At 41.6% G+C, this 23,966-nt stretch overlaps 1 protein-coding gene across 1 annotated transcript; it reads left to right on the plus strand.

Moving 5' to 3' along the window:
• The first annotated feature begins 19,486 nt into the window (after positions 1-19,486).
• On the plus strand, positions 19,487-23,693 carry six3a (SIX homeobox 3a). The gene is made up of 2 exons (XM_068709407.1): positions 19,487-20,357; positions 22,213-23,693. The coding sequence occupies exons 1-2, from the start codon at positions 19,666-19,668 to the stop codon at positions 22,403-22,405; spliced, it is 885 nt and encodes a 294-aa protein (XP_068565508.1). The 5' UTR covers positions 19,487-19,665; the 3' UTR covers positions 22,406-23,693.
• The last annotated feature ends 273 nt before the right edge of the window (positions 23,694-23,966 follow it).

Here is a 23,966-nt window from a genome sequence, read left to right on the forward strand (position 1 = left end):
GCATTCAGACGCCGGAATGCAAGAGGTGTTTAGGGTATGAGTGCCTGTACCTGTTTCCATTCAGGTACAGTGTGCTTTCAGTTGTCTATCTTTAGCATATGTGTGTACGCACGTGTGTATGTGTGTGTACGCACGTGTGTATGTGTGTGTGTGCACGTGTTATTGTGGAATGCATGGTGGCTTGGGTGCGTTTGCGTCTGGCCTCCAGACTTCTCCCACAATCAACCTTCCTCCGCCTGTCTCGACACACTGACCTGGGCTATTGTCCAGCACAAAGCACTTTGGAGAGCAGCACCTCACCAGGCATTAGCATTTTAATCACAACACACACACACACACACACACACACACACACACACACACACACACACACACATGTAAACATTGTGGTGTTGTGTTGAGTGTAAGGCCTGTCAACAAAAAGATAATTTACCGTAAAGAAGTGATTTTATATGAGGAACAAAAATAATCTCCATCACAATGGGAGCAAAAAAAAAACAGAGGACTTCCATCAGAACAGAATAATAATATTTGTTCTCAGTTAATAAACTATATGCACTGTATGTACTTTACTTTCTGCTTCAACTTTAATTTTCTCACAATGCTTCCACTGCCACTCCAGATGCTGTCAATCCACAGGTATTCACACTGTGTCCAAAAGAGGACATTCATCCTTCTTAATTGTTACCATTTAGACTTTACCATTTTGAATTGAGTGTTTTCATAGCAGTGTGCACTTTACATGACTCTGCCTACTGTCAATCACCACACACCCACAGGGAGGAATGGAAATCTCTGCGTGGCGTACATGCCACGTTAAACTTCACTATCACATCCATGTTTGTCATTTAGCTGGGTCATAATAGTAACCCGATGAAACAGGTGATGTTTACTGCAAATGTTAAAACCTTTAATTGGAATGCAGTGTGAAACAATATGGTTTAATTCTAAATGTTACTCTACACAAAAACACCAAATATAATATGTTTGCTGTTCAAGAAAGTACTGATCAGCAGAATATTTCCCATATTTAAACAACACTAACACAGTTTTTATACAGTATGTGTTCTATAAGCATTTCGTCATCGTTCATGCAGTTAGAATCTGGGTTTGTTTACACTCCATAAACCACATTGCATTGTGGGATATTTATGCCGGCTTAGTGTACAGTGTTTGTATACTGTAATATTTCACAAAAGAAATGTATGCAATTTGCGAACTATTTGTATCATACTATGCTTTTGGACTTTAGCGTACCAAGAAGCATGTAAGTATGGAAATTTAGATACAATGAAAACTCTCCTGAGAGAAACAGTGACAATCAGCAACAGGTTAACACAGCTTCCTGCAGGTGTAGTGAAATAAATCCCCTCAGTTACATGAAAATCACCCACTTATAAAAAGAGGTGTCATGTTCCAGGTGACTCCAGTGCCATAGAGTTGCGCCTTGGCTTAATAAAAAAAAACATAACCGGGCTAAAATTATGCGGCCTGCCTGACTGAAGGGGATGAGGAGGAGGAGGAGGATGTGATATCTTCCTGTCTTAAAAGCAGCCTTCCTCTTTCATGCCATCCCACTCTCCGATTGGTATAACAGGTAATTAGTGGTGTGTCATGGCCCTGGGGAGCCGAGGAACGAGGAAAAGGTGGGTGAGGAGAGAAGCGGAGAGAGTGAGAGAGAGATTTCTGATTACCTGACAAGTTAGGGCTGGAAAGGCTACACTTAGCCCATTAAAGATTTTTTCTTCAGCATGACATTTGAGAGCAGCTGCGAAGCCGCGCACCACCTTGCCATTTCCCTGTACACTGGGCATCCATTTAGGGACAGGGATGGAGGGAGAGAGGGAGAGGGAGAGAAAGAGAGAGAGGGAGAGAGAGAGAGAGAGAGAGAGAGAGAGAGAGCACCAGGCCATCACAGCAGCACAAATGGATTTCATTCACCAAGGTGAACTGTAGTACACTGATAAATGCACTTCCTTGAATGTCAGCAAATGTCACCCAAGAAGCCATTTGCCACTGCTTTAATAGCTTCCCCAGACTTGCGGAGGGAGTGACAGAAAGTAAGAAGGTATGAGGTGAGATAAGGAAGACGATGAGTCACATGGAGTGAGGGACAGACAAAGTAAGGGGACAAACAAATGCACCCATGTACAGCGAGGCAACGCACAAAACGGCAGAGGGATTAAGGCAGAGAGGAAGAGAACAGATGAGAACAGATGAGAACAAGGTTGGGCTATTGTCACTTCCACATGATTAAGCAATTAGCTATTTGAGATGCCTCCAACAAGGTGGTGCAACTACACAGAAGTGGCTATTTAGAACATAATCCCTCTCTCGCTTTCCTTCTTGTTCTCTGGCCACCAAATCTGTCTCTATCCGTCCTTGCACCTGCATATCCTTCAATTCACGAATGTATTTACAGTATGTTTTAGTTTGCCTTTCGCTCTCTGAGTACATACATATAACTGCATTAACACTCACCCTTGTCTATTTAAGTAAGAGTCAACACCATTAAGTGTAATGTGAGAAGTTGCAGGTTCGGTTGATGCAGCTACCTCCTTAGAACTGTCACACAAGGATTGGTTGAAACACACACACACACACACACACACACACACACACACACACACACACACACAGATGAATAGATGCAGGGCTGCTAAAACAACACACAGTTGTCTTTAATGTGTTAAACGGTTAGCCGACAGTTGAATGTGTGTTAGATTTGCTTCTTCCTGCTTACAACGCTTTAACTGGACCAGTATGAGACTGATTACAACTCCTTTGACCTGTTGCTCAAGGTTTTTCTTTGGTAGTAAAGAAATAACATAAAATGAAAAATCAAAGGTTTGGATTTCATAATTTCCCCACTACTTCTTTTCCTTCACTCGTACTCACTTATGTAACTTTTCTTTTTAACTTGTACATTATTTGTAAAACCTCTTTTTGTAACTGTACAACTTTTCCAATGCTTTTATGCCTGCACAGTGCTCAGTATGCTTGAATTGAGAATTAACAAATAGTGTGTGTGTGTGTGTGTGTGTGTGTGTGTGTGTGTGTGTGTGTGTGTGTGTGTGTGTGTGTGTGTGTGTGCGCGCGTGTGCGTGCACGCATGAGAGTGTGTAGGTCGTTTTTACCGCACGCTGGCTGCAGCCAATCCTAATCCCCCATTCATTTCCACAAGCAGTTGCTAAGGTTACAAATTACCTTTGGTGCTGGTAAGTGGTTTCTTTTATGACACTGGACGCCCTAATCCTTTTACTGAATACATATTTCATTTAGGATTAGCACAACAACGGATACAGTTGTTCTTAGAATATTCCAACTCCAGCGCTCTGTTTTGTTCATGCTCATCAGGCACACCGCTTGCATATCAACGGCCAACTCCTATAAATTAACAAAATAAATTAATAAATATATTTTTTATCAGTGTGCTCTTTGTTTTTCTAGAGTTAGGGGAAGCCTGGGGGGAAGTGAAACTCAAACAGGCAGGTAGCGTTAGATTGGTAACAACACAGCTATTATCTGCTAAACAATTGATTAGACCACATTATTCTCTTTTTCAGGTTTCTGTGGTGCGTTTTAACAGATGGGAACAATGTAGACTGTTTATTTCCTTTAATCTCAGTCCTTCAAACAGTTGATACACACTTCTCTGTGGTGCTTTTGAGTCATTCTCCTCGTCCCACTACCGTGTGGCGACGCTCGGTGACCTCACATCTACATCTGTGCCACCATCATGTTATTTAAAACACACCGGGTCTTTTCATAATGTGAATTTCTTAAGACATTTTACGCAACACAGTCCAAGTTAACCTTCTCTCTGCTGAAGTGTGAGAGGATTGATCCTTAGCAAATAGACTAGAAAGAACGTTTATGCTTTACTTAATTACTAAAGAAATAAAACAAAGTGCTGGATTGTTTACTTGATAGCAATGCAAAGACAGTTTATTTCTAATGGCAGGGGTTTACATAACTCATGCAGACATAAGAAATACAGTATTAAAAAAATGAACTAATTGGATTAATTACATGATAAAAAAATTAAACAGGAGTGAGTTCAGGAGCACATTTTGGATAAAGGTCTGCGTGCTTAAGAATCAGTAGAAAACATGAATGCTTTCCATCTGGTTTTAAAGATCAGAGACGGGTCAAGTGTTCTAACTCCTGGAAGTGAGTTATAACAAGTTATGTGCAGAATAACTAATCGCTGACTGGGAACACTTAACCCACCGCTACCTGATGACCTGCGAGAGGGTGAATGTCATAAAATCTAATCGAAAAATAGGCTTCGGTCATTAACCACTCAGAGATTTCCAGAAAAGTGGTGGTATTTCAAAACTCTACATTTCTTTGTTAGGACCATGTCAGCTGAAGCCTGAGAGACTTTCTGGATTTTAAGATTACAGTGGAGTTTGTTAGTGGCTCGATGTGACATGATTAGAATTCACACCTGATCCTATACTGTGTGATTTACTAGTAAAGAGAGGAGTTAAAGTAATGGCTCTCCTTCTTCTTGCCCTCTTTCTCCTGTGCGATCTTAATGCTTCCTCACAGAAGAAGAGAGTAGCTGTAGCGTAAAGGACAGATGTTTTAGGGCTGAGGTGATAACCGCAGACTCTAGTCTACTAAAAGGAGACACTGACTGACAAGGATGCAATGGTGGATGAAGAATCTTTACTTGAGTTAAAGTATGTTCAGCAAAATGCTCGTGAAGCATCAAAAGTTCTTGCTCTGATGTGACTGATATTTAGTTTATCAGACTGTAGATACTGAGGCGTCCATGTGTACGCAGCATTGTACCATTATAGCTGGTCAAGGTGGAGCTACATATATTGACTTGATGTATCCTTTAGCCCATTAGCTGTAAACTTCAGAGTCGGGCCCCTGCAAAGGCTCATAGATTTATTGTTATTTGTGAAGTATTGGGTAACCTGAAGAGTAACTCCAGCTTCATATTAACATGGTGGAGCAAAAAGTATTATATTATCCTTTGAAATCTAATGAAGTTTCACAAAATTGTAGTAAAGTTGAGTAGATACAATTAGTTACTGTCCAACAATGCTGCTCATCTTATTGAATAGACGATTACCTGCTCAACTAGCTGAACAAAATAATATTGTATTGATAATTAGCTGCTGCTAACTGGCTGGCTGGCTGAACGTCCGATGGGCATATTGACTGTCTGCCTGTCTGCCTGCCAAACTGACTGACTGGCTGACTATTGAGGCTTAGTCTTGCTATGCGGTGAGATCATCATCACTGGCAAGCAGAACAAAAGACTGATGGGAAGAGGCTGTCAGCTTGTGTGTGCGTGTGTGTGCGTGCGCGTGTATGTGTGTGTGTGTGTGTGTGTGTGTGTGTGTGTGTGTGTGTGTGTGTGTGTGTGTGTGTGTGTATGGGGGCGGGAGAAGGAGGGGGGGGTGTATAAGTGTGTGATGGCTTCATTCCTGTATCAACACAGTTCTCTCTGTGGATGAGTCAGTAGGCCAAGCCTGACCATCATCCTCTCTCATCTCTCTCTATCACGCACGCACACACACACACACACACACACACACACACACACACACACACACACACACACACACACACACACACACAGGAAATCAAAAAGCTCTCAGCACACACGCACACACACGCACACACGCACACACACAATGTGGGCTTGAAGGGTGAAGTGGTGCTTAGAGGGAGTGAACTCGGGGTCAGGGATGAGAGAGACAAGAGAGGGACAGATAGCACTTCTGTTGGAGACACTATGTTTTATTTGCGGTGTCTTCAAGGACTGTTCCTGCTGACCAATTCTGCAATTTCAAACCGTAACATCTCCTCTAAACTATTCATAAACTACTCCACATTTTACAATCATATCATAGTTATGTATTTCCCAAAGCTGACTCTCTTCTCGCACTTTTAAGCGTGCGGCGCGGAATAAAGAGAGCAGCAGAAAGAGAGAAGTGACAGGACGAGTGAAGCCCTTGTTAGGCGGAACACATGGGGGAAGGGATTTAGCGTAACACCCAGCTGTCTACCTGTCTGTCTGATTGAGGGGAAAGTGGGGTTTTCAGTGTAACACAGGGCCAATGTTCTCCTCAGTGGCGGGTAGAAGCGTGTGTGTGTGTGTGTGTGTGTGTGTGTGTGTGTGTGTGTACTCTCGTTGCTCGCCTGGTCTCAGGGGCGCCATGGCGAGGAGGAGATAGGCAGTCGACCAAAATTTCTCTCTCCTGTCTCCAGTTTAGATGTCTCTATACGGACACAAAGAGAAAGCGAAAGGATGAGAGACACTGAGGGAAAAAGAGGGAAGGCAACAACAATAAAACAGGCCCTCTCTATACCGTTGCAAAGCGCCTGCAACCTCTGTTACTCTCATTTGTTTTTTGTCTGATGAATCTCAATGAACAGCTTTGAGGATACATGACTTCTTTCTCTTTGTCCACTCTCTCTTTCTATCTCTTAATCTCTGCTGTCTTTACCTTCTCTTGTCCATTCTGTCATCCTTCCTTCCATCTTTTCTTCCCTGAGTGAGAGGACTGAGTGAGTGGTAGTCGTGTTTGGGTTGCCTCATTCATGCTGTTATCCTCTGAGTTTATTTAATCAAAGGGGTCACCACATACTACCGATAGGTTTCTTTCAGGACAAACAGGTGGTTTATAAAGGGATGCATAACACTTACTTTAGGCTGTAACCACTGGTCTTAAATTGAATCCATGACAGAATAGTTGTATTTGTATGTTGCCTAAAGTACTGTTTATTAAAACGTGTCTTGACTGTAATCATAATGTGCTATTAACTGTCTTATTTAAACAAAAATCAAGGGAGGTATTAAAAGTGACATATTACTTCAGTGTGTTTCATAATATTTATAATTATCACATGACATAGAATTGGGTTTGCATTCAGTTGCAGTTCTTTTAGAATTCTAATGAAATATGCAAAGCTAGTATTAATTTATAATGGCAGAAGCTGACTGCATGTATGATGAAATATGGTCATACACTCCATGTTAGCTTTTTTCATGAGGCTGTGTGTGTGTGTGTGTGTGTGTGTGTGTGTGTGTGTGTGTGTGTGTGTGTGTGTGTGTGTGTGTGTGTGTGTGTGTGCTCCATGTCAATTTTAAGTTACACACGATATTGATTTTTACAAACGTATCAAATTGTGAGTTTGAATGTAGAAGTGGAACCAGTTTGGTTTCAAAAGAAGTTTTATTGTTTTAAAAATTGTATATAAATGATTTTTTCTCCTCATCTACACAAAAACACGATTTTATTTGAATTTAAAGTCCTATTGTTAGACTTAATAAGTAAAAACAAGCTATAATGTATAGTTTAATAATCTATCCCCACCTGCATAAAATATATAGTTAATACAATAGAAAATGTTTTTCTTTTACATAAACGAATCCCAGTCTTTAAGGATTAATACTTTTCTTGGATTCTTAAAAGAAGTAATCTAAATCATATGTAATTTCCATAAAGCAGTCATTCTCATTACATTAGAGTGAAACCCAGTAAAATGGTTAAAGGCCTGAACAATGATGCAGTGGCAATTAAAATGGTGGATAACCCACCTGACCTGCAGGCAGTTATCCCTAATGAGATAATAATAATCTCCTCTAAAAAAAAGGAACATTTACGTCTATTTCCTTTCAATAACTTACATCACTGTCATGCTTTTTGAATATAGTCTATACTGTGGATTCATCAAAGCCTTGATGCAAAGGGGCATAAGTACATTTTGTTAATCATTGGAAAGTTCATTGACTTCTTTCTGAGACTAAAAAAACATGTATGATCAAACATTATTAAAGAGAGGGCAAAACATACAAGTGGAACCATTAAATTAAATTATAGGTGCAAAAAAAATTATAAATATTAATCTTGCCTAGATGATTGATCACAAAAAAGTTTTAGTTTTTTATTTGATATAAAAATTATAAAATGCTAAATACTATATAAAACCTTGAACAAAATCTTGTAGAGAAAAACAAAAAAAAGAAGCTGTGTAAACTTCGACTGCCTTGAACATGTGAGGGTATAAATAGACACCTGGGTTCACAAGTATAAACACAAAAGACTTCTCAGGGAGCCGAGGAGGGATGCAAAGTGCTAAACTCACCAGCACCCAGTGACGTGGTGATATTGGTCGCTTTCCTGCCGGGGGAAGATTTAATAAACGCAGAAAAACAAACACGGTCTGAGCGGTGACGGGGTTGTTGCGGGGTGAGGACGGTGGCACGCTGGACACATCCTCCCGTAGGAAGGAAGCCGCGTTGTGGAAGAAGAAGGGTGAAAAAAAAAGCAAACAGGAGCCATGTACGGGTCTCTTTAACCCCGCCGTGAACCCGTGACCTTACCTTCCGACTACTTCCCATTACCTCTGCACGACATTTAGCCCACATACCGCAGAGCGCTCACGCACACGTAGCATTGTGTGGGGCTGTTTGGGAGGGGTGCAGGGGAGCAGCGAGGGCGGCGGCGTGCTGTTCATGGAGGGGTCAAAGGAATGAAAACCACCGTGTTCACAGGGCAATTATAAGGAGGAATGGACGCTGGATGGTCTGTGCAGCAACAGTCAACCGAGAGAAACAATATGTTGCATTAATCTGGAAAAGTCTCTTCTGTTTTTTTTCCTGTCTTTTGATGGGCGGATTAAAAAGGTTCACAGCAAATAGGAAATCACTCATGGATAGATACAATTCACATAAATAAAGAAAATAAAGATTTATGTCTTTATAATTCAAGATTTTAGGATAAACAGCCATTCACAGAAAATGTCCCATTATTATGTGAATATTGTTGCGGTATTACAAGGGAAAGATCATACGATTAACTTTAGCTCATGTATTAAAACAATCCCCCGCATGATCATAACGATCCTATGATAAAGCCATTATATAAGAACGTATAGCGTTTTCGTTTAATTGACAACTCAAAGTCACAATACAATCGTTTCATTATAAAGCACAAGTTTTTATTCCGGTAATATTCCTGTATGTGGTTCTTAAAAAGACACAATATCGTGTATTTGACATTATATTCCCATAAATTGAGCTACTCTCAATTTATAAATTCTCAATAATCTGTTTTCTCCCTGCAGGTTATGCCAAAAAGGTGTTCTGTGTGGTTTATAGCTTGTGATATAATATATATATATATATATATATATATATATATATATATATATATATATATATATATATATATATATATATATATATATAATGCTTTCCGATCATTTTTCCACTGAAGTGGCGAAAGCTGCCTCTTAAATGTTAAAAGATAGTGGGTTAACTGAGTGTAAAGGTCGTGGTTGCTTAAGAAGAGAAAATGAAGCGGCCACAGGAGACACGATGGAGGGCAGATCCACAACTGCAGCTGCCACACATGAATGTTTGATAAGCAGGCGGGATAATGGCTCCTTAAATCAGTCAAACATAAACATCTCCATCACGCTCTGACATCTGCCATCCAAAAGCTAATAAATTAAACCTGAATAATGAATGAACATGTACAATAATAAAGCTGAAATATGTCAATGTGTCATAGCAGGAATATATGTCAAGGGTGTGAGGCTTTGTTTGTTTTTTATGTTTTATCATAACAACATTAATATGGTGGCTTTCGCTCAGTGGTCGGAGCATTACTTTGGATCTTTTTTTTTTTGTATTTGCGTGTGAAGGCTGGACATGGCAGGTTACATGCAGGCTTCAATGGTTTCAGCAGTGTGGGTATGAGCCCCATGCGTACGAAAACATTATGGTTTCAATAGCAGGCAGTGGGTGTGCGTAGTGAGCGTATCTAACTCGATACTTAAACTATACTGTAAGCCATTCAGAGGCAAAATACCCCTCAACGAGCAACACGGAAACAATATTTTCAGCTGCAGGATGAGATAAACGCTGATGTTGAAATACGCATTTATACGTCTCGTTCGACAGAGTTTAAAACATGTATTTGAAGACCTTGTTCTCTTTGTAGTCTAACGTTCATCACATTTAAATAGTAGCTTTAGTTGCATTAATGAAGGAAGAAATAAAGTGCTTGAAATATTTCTGTTGTACGCCTCTTTGGTGTTTTCCCTTTTAAGACTTAAAAATCAATCATTTACACGTGGCCTGCTGATTTACCAAGTCTCCGCGATTAATGAAAACCGTAATCTTACAGAATGGGTTGCAGAATAAATCCAGTGGTTTCAGGGCTTTATGGTTTCATATGGAGCTAAATTGATAGTAATAACAACAATAATAAATGATGATGACAATTCATTGTTATTATCATTATTTTGCAACAGTATTATCCCCAAAAGAACCCAAATTATAATTAACACAGCTTTTTTATTTATTTTTTACAGAGCTCCTGCAGGTCAAACCGTTGTTGACCTGTTGCACCTTTCCTTTTTCTTGTACCTGTACAGCAGCTTAGCCCCCCCCCCCCCCCCCCCCCACCCACCCACCTGCTCTCCCAGACGTCCGCTATTGATCTGGTGAGCCAAACGGAGATGCGTGACACAAATCAGATTGGACTGGCGCTGCTCACCCGTGAGTAACCGGCTCCTCATCCGCCGCATCTCTCCGTTATTATCCTGTAAACTAATATGGAGTTACAGGACGGTTAGTTCCGGTCCTCACCTCTGATTGGCTGCAGAGTCGAAGTCGCTGCGATGTGTTCTAGAAAAACACCTGAGAACCAACACGACACCGGAACCGATCCTTTGCCTAGCAACCACTTTACGCAGCGACTATTCATGATTTTTTTTTTTTTTTTTTTTAGCCAGATACTTAATCAACTATCAAAACATTGAAGTATTCCATGTTATGAGAGAACACATTGGCTACATGAAGACCAACAACGCCACTTACTGCTCAAATTGCATTCGTTACAAACTTATTGAGGACTGAATGGATGGACAGTAAATATAACTGTATGTAAAATCAAATGTAGCCTGTGTGTTTTTGTTATACGCAACATCAGCGTCTCACTAGTTTAAGAAGAATGAATTTGCGATTCGGTTCAGCATTTTAGCCTAAAATAGCCGAGCAGCAACCCAATCCTAAAGGGCAATTGTATACAGGCATAGGCTATAACTATTGCCTAAATTAAAAAAAAATATTTCTGGAAAGATTTTTTGAGGGTTTGGGATTTCTTGGTGAAAGATGATTCGTTTAGAAAAACATAACATCAAGTTTAAAATGACGTTGTGAGACTTTCCAGGTTTCAGGGTTCTCGTGGTCATTTAAATGAACTTTCACAGACACCGTTATGAATCATATTGAGGTGGACACATCCCGTTAATATGAATATAGTGGTGGCAGAGTGAGTTGGATTCATTTGACTGAAGTCTCTTCAAAGTCCCGAGAAGTAAATGTTACAGTAAGACGAGCAGATTTAACAAAATATAATAATAATGAAAATATAAATGTAAAAGTGCAAAATAGGCCTAATTGTGACAGCAAAACATACCTAAAAATAACAAATAGCCTATATGGCAACAATAACTACATATGCTGCAGTGAAAACTATGCGCAAATCGTCCAACCAGCCTCTGTTTGCAACTGCTCTTCCACTTTTGCTGCTGCCTTCCTGCCTGCTCTGTGCAGGAATTGTTCTCCTGAACAATGATCACAGCCGCGCAGGCCAACAATCCCATGCACACTGAGCGGATATGACATGGCCCACCTCTTTTACACTTCTTGCCAGTCTCAAACTTGACTCGGGGGTAAACGGGCAATCGAGTGGAGTAATGTCAAAAGCTGCAGTCAAGGAGGGAGGGGAGGGGAGGGGAGAGAGAAAGAGAGAGAGAGAGAGAGAGAGAGAGAGAGAGAGAGAGAGAGAGAGAGAGGGAGGGAGGGGGAGAGAGACTGACGTCGGTTCTGTTCATTGCGTGCCATGCAAACACCGCAACAAACAAAATGCGAGACAATGACAGGATCGTGGGTGACACTGTGACTGTAACCTTCACACAGACACAGAAAAGAGGAAGAGAGAGGGCCACTCGATACGGATCTATAGATCACTCACATGAGGGGATTACTAAATAAAGCTTCAATGGAAGCATTTACTTGCGGAGTGAGAGAGAAGTTGTTGTTGTGAGAGGAGGCAACTGCCAGTGTTAACACTTTGCAACTACATATTTCTATTCATGAAGTACTAAAACATCATGCAGTGGTGGTATTCAGATCCTTAACTTGAGTGAAAGCAGTAATACCACACAAGTAAAACATTTACTGTTACTGTTTACTGAAGTTTAACAGAAATAATTCTCAGTAAAAATGTACTCTATCAAAAGTAAAAGTGCTGATTATATCTAATGGTCAATTTCAGAGTGTAAAACCATTATACATAGAATATTATTGACCTTATTATTTGTACTTGATGTTTTAGCTGGTCCAAGTGGGACTATTCTATTGTCCTCTATTGTAGTTTAAAATAAAACTGTAAAATCGTATGATATTTCATTTTGTAGTAAAATCTGAACCTGCAAAACAACTAAATATTTCAAGTAATGTAGTGAAGTTAAAAAGCACAACATTTCCCTCTTCAATGTAGTTGAGATGAAGTACCATAACATGGAAATACTACACTAAAGTAGTCTGCAACTACTTCAGAATGTTACCTAAGTGGGGGAATAGACTTCCGTTCCTTTACTGATATGTTAAGGAGTAGCAACCTACTTCAAGACAGTTCATCTATGGCGTCTTTATTACATATACATATATTTAGCCTGCTGGAAGAAGTATTGAGACACTTTCTTATGTAAAGGCAGCTTTGCCACATCGTAAGAATACTCCATAACAAGAAAAAGTCTTGCATTCAAAGTTAAGTAAAGTACTTACTGTAATTTATAAAAAGCCAAAGTATACTAGCATGGCCCCTTTCAGTCAAACACATGTTGCTGAGTAGAAGTACATGTATCTCAATTCTTCAGCAGTACTTTAGTAAATGTACTTTACACTTTATGCTTTTCTCTGTGTATCACAGCTGTTTTAATTCACACCCTGCTTCATGCTCTCATATAGCTTAAATAAGAAGCTGTTTCACCACTGTAACGTTTCAATGGAAAGGGTCAGCTGTGGAGCATGTGGCCAGCCCAGCAGCACATGAACCCGGGTTAGAAGGGACCGCGTGGCCAAAGAGATGAGCGGCCTCGACTGTATGCATGCTGTCAATACAGTAAGCTTTGAGGGCGATATGTCAGCCAGAGTAATTACGGCCTGTTAGCTCCCGTGACACCGGGCTCCAGGAGCATCCACAGCTCATATCTGCATTTAAGAGCTGTGGCGCCTAATCAGCCCTGACAGTCAAGTCCAACACCGAGAGAAATTCTGTCAACATTTGTGCTGATGTAACTGTGGCCATCGCGTTACCTCGCCAGAGTCCAACAGTGCACTTTTAGGCCCACACATGCAGATGAGTGATGCACACTGATTCTCTGAGGGTCGGATGTTGACAGAGAGAAAAGTGGAGGTCTTGTTTTGATCTTCAACAAAGTCATTGGGGGCTTGAAGGTGAGCATCATATGTAAAGCTTGGGGCAATGCATCTGATATGAACCCATTATTTATTTCTCCGTCTCTGCCTCTGTCTCTAAATCAGCTCATCTACCTGGAAGAGTGAACACACGGCCTCCTCCAGCGCTGCTGCTCCCTGTCATAACGCTGCAGCTCTTTAACACGAGGGACCAGGCGACTGTGCGGTTAAACTGATGGTGAAAGAGGCAACATGGTGAGAAAAATGTGTGCATTTGATATGGAGGTATACCGGCACATGATGGGTCGCTTTTACTTTGTGTAAATAGTAGGATACTGACATATGACCTAATGAAGGCAGAGAAAGTGATATGAATTCAGATGGGCCTAAATTCGGGCTTGTCCACTCATTCATAACTGGACACAAGTTATATTAAGTAATACATCTAAGTTGGATTTTACTTTGAACTTCCTCCCAAAATTTGGTGGCAGCCACCTGTTTTGGAAATGATGACATGGCGGGGAGGGAGAGACCAGACGAGCCTAATTGATTTTTAAGTGGTGTCTCTGTGGGTTAGAAGAGTAAGAGGGGAGTCCACTTCAGGGATCCGCCAAACTCCTCCAGTTTGTACCTGAATTGAGGGGCAGTGATGTGTTGCTGATGCGGCTCAACAAGCCACACTGGGGGCCAGACGGACAGACGGAGGGGCCAGAGCACCGAGCTGGGCTCGGTGCTCTGGTGGGGGATGGAGGGTGATTATAAATGAACTTGCTTCTGCAGAGGCAATAAGCTGGCATGTCAAGCACCAATCAGCCAACAATAGAGGACATATCAGGTTTGTGATACAAACACCGTCTCTGTACTCTCTCACACTTCTCACACTTTTAGTGATGACTGGACACTAATCTTTAAAACCTGGGTGCGTTTCAATACGTTTGACTTCACAGTCTTAAGGCCGTGTGTTAATTTACAGCACTTTATCACGACTTCTTATTGTTCCATTTAATAAAGACAAGAAGATTAGGGCCACTGACCAAGCGTAGGCATTTGTCGAGTTGAGTGAGAACGTGTTGGGGTTGCTGCCAACGTCACATTTTTATAAAGAGTAGGTTATATGCACCACCCACTTTCACTGAACACACACGAACACACACACACACACACACACACACACACACACACACACACACACACACACACACACACACACACACACACACACACACACGAACAGGCATGTGTGCATGCATCATGGAGCCCGGACATGCAGAGAAAAAGCGACTCTCCCCGAGTGAGCGGATGAAAAGGGGGAGAGGGAGGCCGTCCTGCAGCTCCACTCTTCCAGGGTCTCACACACAAGATCCGGGCGCACGGCTCCATTGAGTACGAGGAGGCTTTTGCATGGAGGTTCATTAGAAGTAACGAGTTGACACAAGGTAAATCTTAATGTTGAGGCGCCTTTCTCTACCGGCCCGGGGAGGAGCCCTCATTAACTGTCGCTAACAACCCGTGTAAATACACTGATTGGACAGCTCCGATACAAGCTCCCAGCCCTGCCAGGAAGTCCCCCTAATGAGACCACACAATAAAAACAATAAAAGAAAGGGGAGAGAGAGGGAGAGAGAGAGAGAGAGAGAGAGAGAGAGAGAGGGAGAGAGAGAGAGAGGGGTGTTAGAAACTTTTGTACAAGCGTTGCTAATAAAGTTGGGCGCCACATTTACAGATCATTATGACAAAATTATCACACACAAAAATTACGTTTTCTATTTCTTTCATTTCAAATGAAGGCATCGTTGTGTTTCGTGTATGCTCCACAGACATACACGGAGGGGTGACCTATTGCACTTGAGAATACAAGTAGTTGGCAACTGTTTACAGTTTAAAGTACAGTAACCGACTCAATCGTTTGTCGCTTTGGGTTATTCAATCAAGTAAATCATACGCAAAATGACGTGCGTAATTTTAGCCTTCACAGGGTTTGAAAAAGAAAAAACAACATTGCTTCTGCAGCAGTAGGTTATCTGAGAGCAAGAGATTATGCACTGCAAAAAATATCAAAACACTTCATTCTTAATTTTATCATATTTATTCCCCAATTCTGGCGATGGCGATTCCACAAAGCGTACGCACTGCAATCATTTTGCAGAAACATGTGCGACCATCTTAAAGCAAAACACACATTTTATAATATTTCTTCATTATGATTAATAAAATTGCACTGATTCAAAATGGTCAGTGATAAGAAATGATCACATGTCGTTGCTAGAGGTTTAACACGTTTTCAGCCAGAAATATACTTTTGCAAAACTGAGTGCAACGCTAGAATGACTTGGTTAGATTGATACTTCTTACAGTGTAGACCCTGTGAGTCTCGGTACACTGGCATGGCCAGCGTGGGATGGAGGGGGTTGTGCGCCCAGTCCCGACAGCAGCACACATCTGCTCTGCAAACGCACAGATCTCCACGGCGCTCGGTGAATAAAAATAATGCTACACCAAATTAAATGATGATCTATAAGAAGAGATCTGAGATGAGCAATTTACCTCTTTCAAACTAAAAATGCCCGCTGAGTTTGTGTGTATAATTTCACAAATATTCCTAAAAGAAATTGTCGTCGAGCATTATTCGCAGCATCGTATTCGGAAACGGGTCTGCTTAACTTACAGAAGCAGCGGTTGGATTTCCATCCTGGTCTTGGACAAATTAACCAGTAGCGGTGGACCAGTGTCTCGTCCGGTCCCGAGCACGGGAATGGTAACGGTCCGTGGACTGGACCCGGCTCACAACTCTGCAGGGGACGAAGGACAGCAAGCAGAACAAAAACAAGAGCCAAAAGAAGAAAGGTACCTCCTGATATGACTGGTGAAAAAAAAAACACCAGCGTTGAATTCCCACATAACCAAAATAAAATTTCTGGCAAGAGAATGATAATTAAAAGTCCTGAAACGTTCAAAATGAAAGGCATGCGTGCACGTATGTGTGCATTCAAATCTATAAAGAGGCAACTCAGTGTAAAGAAACAACGAAAATGAAAACCGTGATTTATTTGGTACGTACCCGTCGTTGCTCTAAAGTGTCGTCTTGTGTATTGTAGAGATGAATCCAGGATGGAGTCTGTCCTGTGTTTGCCAGGGAGGGGTGTGCTGCCTTTTCTGGCCAGCCTCTGCCAAACCGGGGTCAACGAGGGAGCAAAAAATAAAACAAGACCCTTTTCTTTCGTGCCTTCTTTCTCTTTCCCTCTTACCTTTTACAGTCAACACCTTTTTCTTTCTTTCTCTCATCCGGTCCACTTCTCTCTCCCTCACTGCCGTACATGACGTAACATCAGCTTTGTTTGTTTGCTCCCCTTATTGGAACAGACCGATAATGAAAATAACTAATTGGCAATTAACCAGTATGGTAACATTCATTGCGTGCAGCAGGAACTGTTGGAGCTAAATAATAGTCGGCTGGAACTAGTTTAACAGCAAAAAAAAACAAACTATATTTATATAAAAGTTTTTTAAACAAAGTTTGACAAAGTGATTTACAATTAGAAATAACGTCACACGGTGAAGAGAGGTGCTGGTTGCTGGTTGCTCTGTCTGCTTGACCAACACATCATCGGTGTTTTTAGAGTGCAAAATGCTGTTTGTGTTGTCGTGTCTGGAGGTTTGGGCTGTAAGTAAACGGAGAAGACGCTAAATTCTCGATGTGCTTTCAGAGCTCTCGACCCCCGCTGCTCGGAACATTCAGCAAGCCCTCGGATAAACACACAATTACGGCAGGTGAATAAACTTGTTTGGGGGGTGTTAATTACATGCTTAGCGTAAACAAAAGCCATGTAAAAGAATGTGAATTAGCACTGGCTCTTTCCCCCTCAATCCCCATTCAGGTTTTACATTTCACCTCTCGTCTTTTTCTAGGAGTGATTTCCGAATTGCCTGCGAGGGCTACTCCCAAACAAACAAGGCTCCTTCAAAACATAATGCTGGATAATACCTACAGCCTTGGCTTGAATGGTGATCATCTAAATTGGTGCACCAGGAACCCAGTCAGGTAGGAGGCTTTGCATATTCGGAGTAGTGCTGCTAAGCCTGCACTCTCAACTTAATTTTGGGGTCGTGCGTGCATGTGTGTGTGTGTGAGAGAGAGGGGGGGGGGATAGGCTGGGAGGTTAGTTTTAACACCAGCATGAAAATACCAGCCTTTACTTCCAGTCCACGGAGCTTTCCAACAGGACCAATTCAAGTGCCACTTGGAATTAGTTCTCCTGAGGTTCGTACTGCAGCGCAGTGGACAGGTTTGATCCACTACCCTACCCCCTCACACATACGCGCACGCACTCAACCCCGAAAGACACGCACGAACCAATCGCCTGACCCTGCAATAGGATCATCACAACCCCTGCTCTGTGTCACGTACACCTATGGATGCAGGAATGTTTTGCCCAAAACAACCTATGCGTAAAAGTGCGTAAACGTGCGTATACCTGCACGCTCGCACCTGCAGCAGTTATGTCAGTTAAGGTGAAACGGCGAACACAAACAGGTAGCACTGACTGCGCATGCATGTCCAGCTGGTCTACTCACTGTCCCTCCGAGCTTGAAGTCGGTGGTCTATCTGGCCAGCCCCGGAGAATGTGCAAATCTGAGAGAGGGAAGGAAAAGTTTTGAATTCCTGAATGATTTTGTAGAAAGGCGGCTTAGGATCATTATGTCAGCTTTATTGAGGGCGGATTAAGCGGAGTCTAGATGCTACGCCTTGTACACGGCCCTTTCACAATGTGAGCACTGTTCGTGTTAGAGTGAACTCACACTATTTTAACACCCTATAAGCCCTGTCTAAATATGAAGCCGTTTTAGCCATAAACATGAAAATCACACCGCCGTGGCTACTGCTGTAAGCCGAATCCTGTGACTGGATGTGGACATTGATCGTGTCCTAACCACTGGATCAAATACATGAAAACTGCTTTTATGTCCCCAAGAAGCTTTCATGTTGCCATTTGATTGTAATTCCAATACTAATGGTATTAATTAGAGGGCTGGACCATCAAACAAAAACCCGTGATAAACTGGTGGCATTAAAAGGGTGATGCCACTGGTAAATTAGTTTTTCGAACTGACACGCCATTATCTTTGTTTAATCAACACAACGCTGCGCATCGATATTCATTTGGAACAATAAATTGTGTTGGTTGGAGAGGAGGCAGCGGGCAGGGGGCCAGGGCTGCGCCCAGCGTCCCGGAGGCAAGGCCGGGGACAGCAGGAGGGGGAGCGGCATCACACTGCAGCCTTCACCCGGACCAGCAACCACCAAACACAAAGTGACCACACACACCAGCGAGCCCGCGTAAACTCATGCTCAGACCATGTCATACAATTGCAAAACATGCATTTTTTTTTTTTTTTTTTTTTTTTTTTCAAATCATCGACAGATCCAGGGCAAAAGCCAAAAGAGTAAAGGACCGTGTCACAATTTGATCTTTTAGAAAACACGCAAATGGAAAGTGATAACATAGATGAAAAGGAAAAACCTGCAAGACCCTATAACGCATTCCTTTCCCTCGCACAAAATATTACAAAAATATTTTAAAAAGTAGCTACTACAGGAAATAATGTGCAAATTGACTCGCTTCAATTCAAAACGTGTATTCCGGAGTCGCAGTCATTGGTTGTCCATTTGTCACCCTTTTAAAGCTCCCTCTGCCTCCCTTCCTCCCTCCCTCCCTCCCCGTCTCTGCTAAGCATCTCCAGTCTATATATCTTCTTTAGCTTTAACGAGCCTCGTTAAGATCGCAATAATATTCCACCCTCTAATTGCTCATTCCATTCAGCAGATAGGCGAGCATTGGCTTGTGCCTGATGCGCGCGGTGCGGTGGGAGGGTTGCTGTGGAGATCGGAGACTCTGATAACCCCCCGTGTGTGCTGCACAAGTGGTGAAAGCCTCGCGCTACGTACTGGCTAATGATTGGCACGCTTGACAGTGATTGGCAGGGCTGCCATGACAACGCTACAACGACACCAAGAAGACCAATAGAAAAGGGAAACAAAATGTTTCAATGCTACACTCAACGGCGGATTTAGGGGGGAGATATTATGAGGCTGGTGTCATTAGGCGATAGCCATTGAATCATTCAATCTTTTTTACTGGCCGTATTTTTTCGGTTTCTCCTTTTTCTCGATAATTTTCTTTCTCTCTCAGGTCATTTCCATGGTTTTCAGATCCCCTTTAGAGCTTTATCCCTCCCATTTCTTCCTGCCAAACTTCGCTGATCGCCCTGTGCTACTGGCGAACAGCGCTCCCACCACCCGGTCTCCAGAAGACTTGTCCATGTTTCAGCTACCGACCCTCAACTTCTCCCCGGAGCAGGTGGCTAGCGTCTGCGAGACGCTGGAGGAGACCGGGGACATCGAACGGCTGGGCCGTTTCCTCTGGTCCCTGCCTGTGGCTCCGGGAGCGTGCGAAGCGATCAACAAGCACGAGTCCATCCTGCGCGCCCGGGCCGTGGTGGCGTTCCACACGGGGAATTTCAGAGACCTCTACCACATCCTGGAGAACCACAAGTTCACTAAGGACTCGCACGGCAAACTGCAGGCCATGTGGCTGGAAGCGCACTACCAGGAGGCCGAGAAGCTCCGCGGTCGTCCCCTCGGACCGGTCGATAAGTACCGGGTGCGGAAGAAGTTTCCGCTGCCTCGGACCATCTGGGACGGCGAGCAGAAGACGCACTGTTTTAAAGAGAGGACACGGAGCCTGTTGAGGGAGTGGTACCTTCAGGACCCATATCCAAACCCCAGCAAGAAAAGGGAACTGGCTCAAGCCACTGGACTCACTCCCACACAGGTCGGAAACTGGTTTAAAAACCGGAGGCAACGAGACAGAGCCGCGGCGGCCAAAAACAGGTTGGTGTTTCTTTTTCTTTTTTATCGTTGCCATCAAAACACAACAATGTTCAAAAGTTTTGTCTAAAATGCCTAAAATCAACAAGGAGAAAGAATATATTTGATTCATCGTGTTTACGGACAGAGACTGTCTAGGAAAAGGACGAGCCTGTCTGTCAGGGGGAGGGAGCAGGCTGCGGCGACATGTTTGTTATGAAGTGAAATCAGGATGAACATCGACAATACTATTTACGCTGTTGTAAATATCCAAAACTGTCTTTTGGAAATACAAAACGTTTTTTTAATATATTTAGAAGAACTTCTACTAAACATTTTTGGCAAGGATGTAATTTAACTTTGCTGGTATTTTTGAACAAAATATGGAATTATCAATTATAAACATAAAATAGTATAAATGTTAAAACTCAAGTTAGTTGTTCAAATAACTACGAATGATAAAATAATAATAATATAATAACAAACTGGATTGCTGTTAAACCGATGAGGCGATTATTGAGCAGAGTTTTCAAATAAAACAGCCTGTTTATGTTGTCTGTGTGAAAGTAATGTAATACATGACTAAATATGTGCTGCAACAATATGCATTTATATCAATATATATTACATACAACCCCTATTCAGATGATAGAAGTATAAACAACCATATGAATTATTTCATTCATTAAAAGTAAAAAGTATAAACAGGACTGGACACGTCTTAATATGTATTTAGCCAGAAGTTAAATAGTTGTATATATATCTTTAAATACATTTGAAATTGTCATGTTTTGCAAATAATTTAAAAAATGTTTTTGTTTGTTACCAGAGCTATGTGGTTTATTTAGGCTGCACAGTATAGTAGTGACATGTACTATGGTGCATTTGTCATTTTTACATCACATGTTACTTAGCATTGTTGGAAAAGATTATCTCAAAGGATAACAGAGATATTATAGATATTACTTGACTAAAATGAGCGTGCGTATTAAAAAAACATTTAAAGACATAGGCTGTATTCATAACATTAAGTGTGGTATCATTCCATTGAAATGCTATAATTGATTAGAAAATACCTCGGAGAGTACTAAGCCATATGAACACTATTCTAATCTTTTTGCTAAATGAAGAGATATATTTCCAGCCTGATATTATCCCGCCGTGATGGAGTTATTATCATGAGTGGATTGGAGATAAACATTTAGGATGATTGGAGTAACCTGGATCTCGACGTCACTCATTCATACACTTCCATTTCCATCACACTGAAAACCATCTGTGTCAAAGCCTCACGATGTTAGGCGTTTTGACCAAGACCTATATTTTATTGAACAAATAACAATAATTTGGTAAAGAAACTGCAGAATCTCGGGTTCTACGGGTTCTTGGTAAGATAAATAAAACTGTGCAGCACTGAAGAAAAATAACAAATGTAGTGCAAATGCTGATGAAGCAGAATAACAAAAACAAAATAGCAACAGACTGCTGTACAGAATGCCAACAAACTGCTTTTCAAAAGACACCAAGTTGGATTCAAATCTTAGTTTTCTGCAGTGACATGTCACGCAATTTAAATGCCAGATTGCTGACTTGTGCGTTGAACATGCCTACTTTTGTAGAGAAAACTAAATAACTCATTGCATTTCCTCCAACATTCGGGAGTCTAAATAGTGCTGTGTTTTGTCCCCTGAAAGCTGGCTATTTGATAAAAGCATGCATGCATGGCTGGGGCCGGCAGGGGGAAAGAAAGGCGAGTTTGAACCCCTATTTTGCAGGAGGAGGAGGAGGGGAAGGGGGACATTCTCAGGTCTAATTGCCATTTCGCTCATTTTTTTCTTCTTTTTTTTTCCCTCCCCTCCCGGCTTCTTTTCTTCTCCAGGCTCCAACACCAAGCAATAGGACCGAGCGGTATGAGGTCCCTGTCAGAGGCCGGCCTCACCCCTCACAGCTCGGCAGAGTCGCCATCAACCGCGGCCAGTCCGACCACCAGCGTTTCCAGTATGGCAGAGAGAGTTGATACTGGGACGTCCATCCTGTCCGTCACATCCAGCGACTCGGAGTGCGATGTATGATACGGAGGAAAAACACACACAAAAACAAACAAAAAGAGAAATATTTACAGGGAAAATGGACCTGAGAGGAAGAAAAAAAGACTTATGAAATATCGCGGATGAAAAAAGGACCGATTGATATAAATATTAAAATAAAAAGAGATAAAAGCACGTCGGTTTTTTTTTTTTTTTTTATTAAAAAGCGCTTTCAAAGGACCCACGCCTCCCCTCCTCTTCATACCCCCACGCCACCACCACCACCACCACCACCACTACTACTAGACTACTTGCATGATGTCTTTTTATTTTTTTGTTTTGTAATCAGGGAGAATAACCTGAATGCAAGATTTTCCATCAGGAACATCGATCAGAGGGAATAAAAACAGATCGTCTTGGTGTCTTCGTCGCTTTTTTTTTTTTTTTGTCCTCATCTCCGTTTTAAGTCCTAATGATGATGATGGTGATGATGATGATGATGATGATGATGACGGCGCAGCAGCCGCCATGCAGACAAGATGCAATCCTGTTTTTACTTTTGTTCATCAGACAATCATTTTAAGTCGTAAGCACCTTTTTAAATACACTTCTGTCACTGCCTGTGTGGGGTACATGGTCAAAAAAATGTCGAACGGAACCGTTTATGACTGTATCAGATTTTTATTTTCAAAATTTTATATTGAATTATGTATATCTCAAATAATGCGATCATTCTCCCGGTCTGTAATATACGTGTAGAAATATGCTTGTACATAATTAATGCTCTCCCCCGTCTCATCCTCTTTTCTATCCCTTCCTCACTTTTCTTGACTTGGTGTTCCTACATAAAATATTTGTCAAAACTTACAACTGAAGTGCTCTAGGCGTTTTTGTTGATTTTGGCTGTGTTCTGGGGGGTTGATAATGAGATATGTTACAAGTCACATTTATGCAAAGAGAAAAAAAAGATAATGAAAAGTGGAATTGCTTGTTATTACTACATTGATTCAAGTCTGCAGGCTGCCCCCCCACCCCTCCCCACCACCCTCCTTCTCTCCTCTCTGCCGCCCCAGGGTCGCTCAAAGCGCTTATTTACATTAGCCTATTCAATGTTTCTTTCTTGCGTGGTTATTATGTTAATGTACCATACATTTCTAAATCAAATACAGTATTCAATTTGCTATACCTCTTTGCATGATGTCTGTCTCTCCATCCGATTACGGATAAGGGCATTGATAAGTGGCTAAACACATGTTCATATTGGGTCATTATTGGATTGTGGAAGCATTAATGCTTGGCTTGGCTTATGCGTTCCCGGACCAGGTTGTGCACTCAGCGGGCTGAACTCACCTAAAAGGAGTTTGGTTTTTATTTCCGGAACAGAGTAACTATTCATCATATTGGTGTAAACTGTTTGGTCTTTTACGGTGACGAAACGCTGTATTAAAATGTTTTAGATTTTATTTTCCAGAAGTCATACTTTACCCCTTTCCTAATTTATCATTACACCCGTGGTTCTAACTTATGTGATGCAGGTAATATATATATATATATATATATATATATATATATATATATATATATATATATATATATATATATATAT

Source organism: Cebidichthys violaceus, unplaced genomic scaffold (assembly GCF_023349555.1).
Source record: "Cebidichthys violaceus isolate CVI_PGR_0920_01 unplaced genomic scaffold, fCebVio1.0.p SCAF_147, whole genome shotgun sequence".
Taxonomy (NCBI): Eukaryota; Metazoa; Chordata; class Actinopteri; order Perciformes; family Stichaeidae; genus Cebidichthys; species Cebidichthys violaceus.

Excerpts from the sequence above, each read along its gene's own strand:
- six3a (XM_068709407.1), top strand. The coding sequence starts at position 19,666 with ATGGTTTTCAGATCCCCTTTAGAGCTTTATCCCTCCCATTTCTTCCTG. Across the intron at positions 20,358-22,212 it reads GCCGCGGCGGCCAAAAACAG|GCTCCAACACCAAGCAATAG; the intron begins GTTGGTGTTTCT and ends TTTCTTCTCCAG.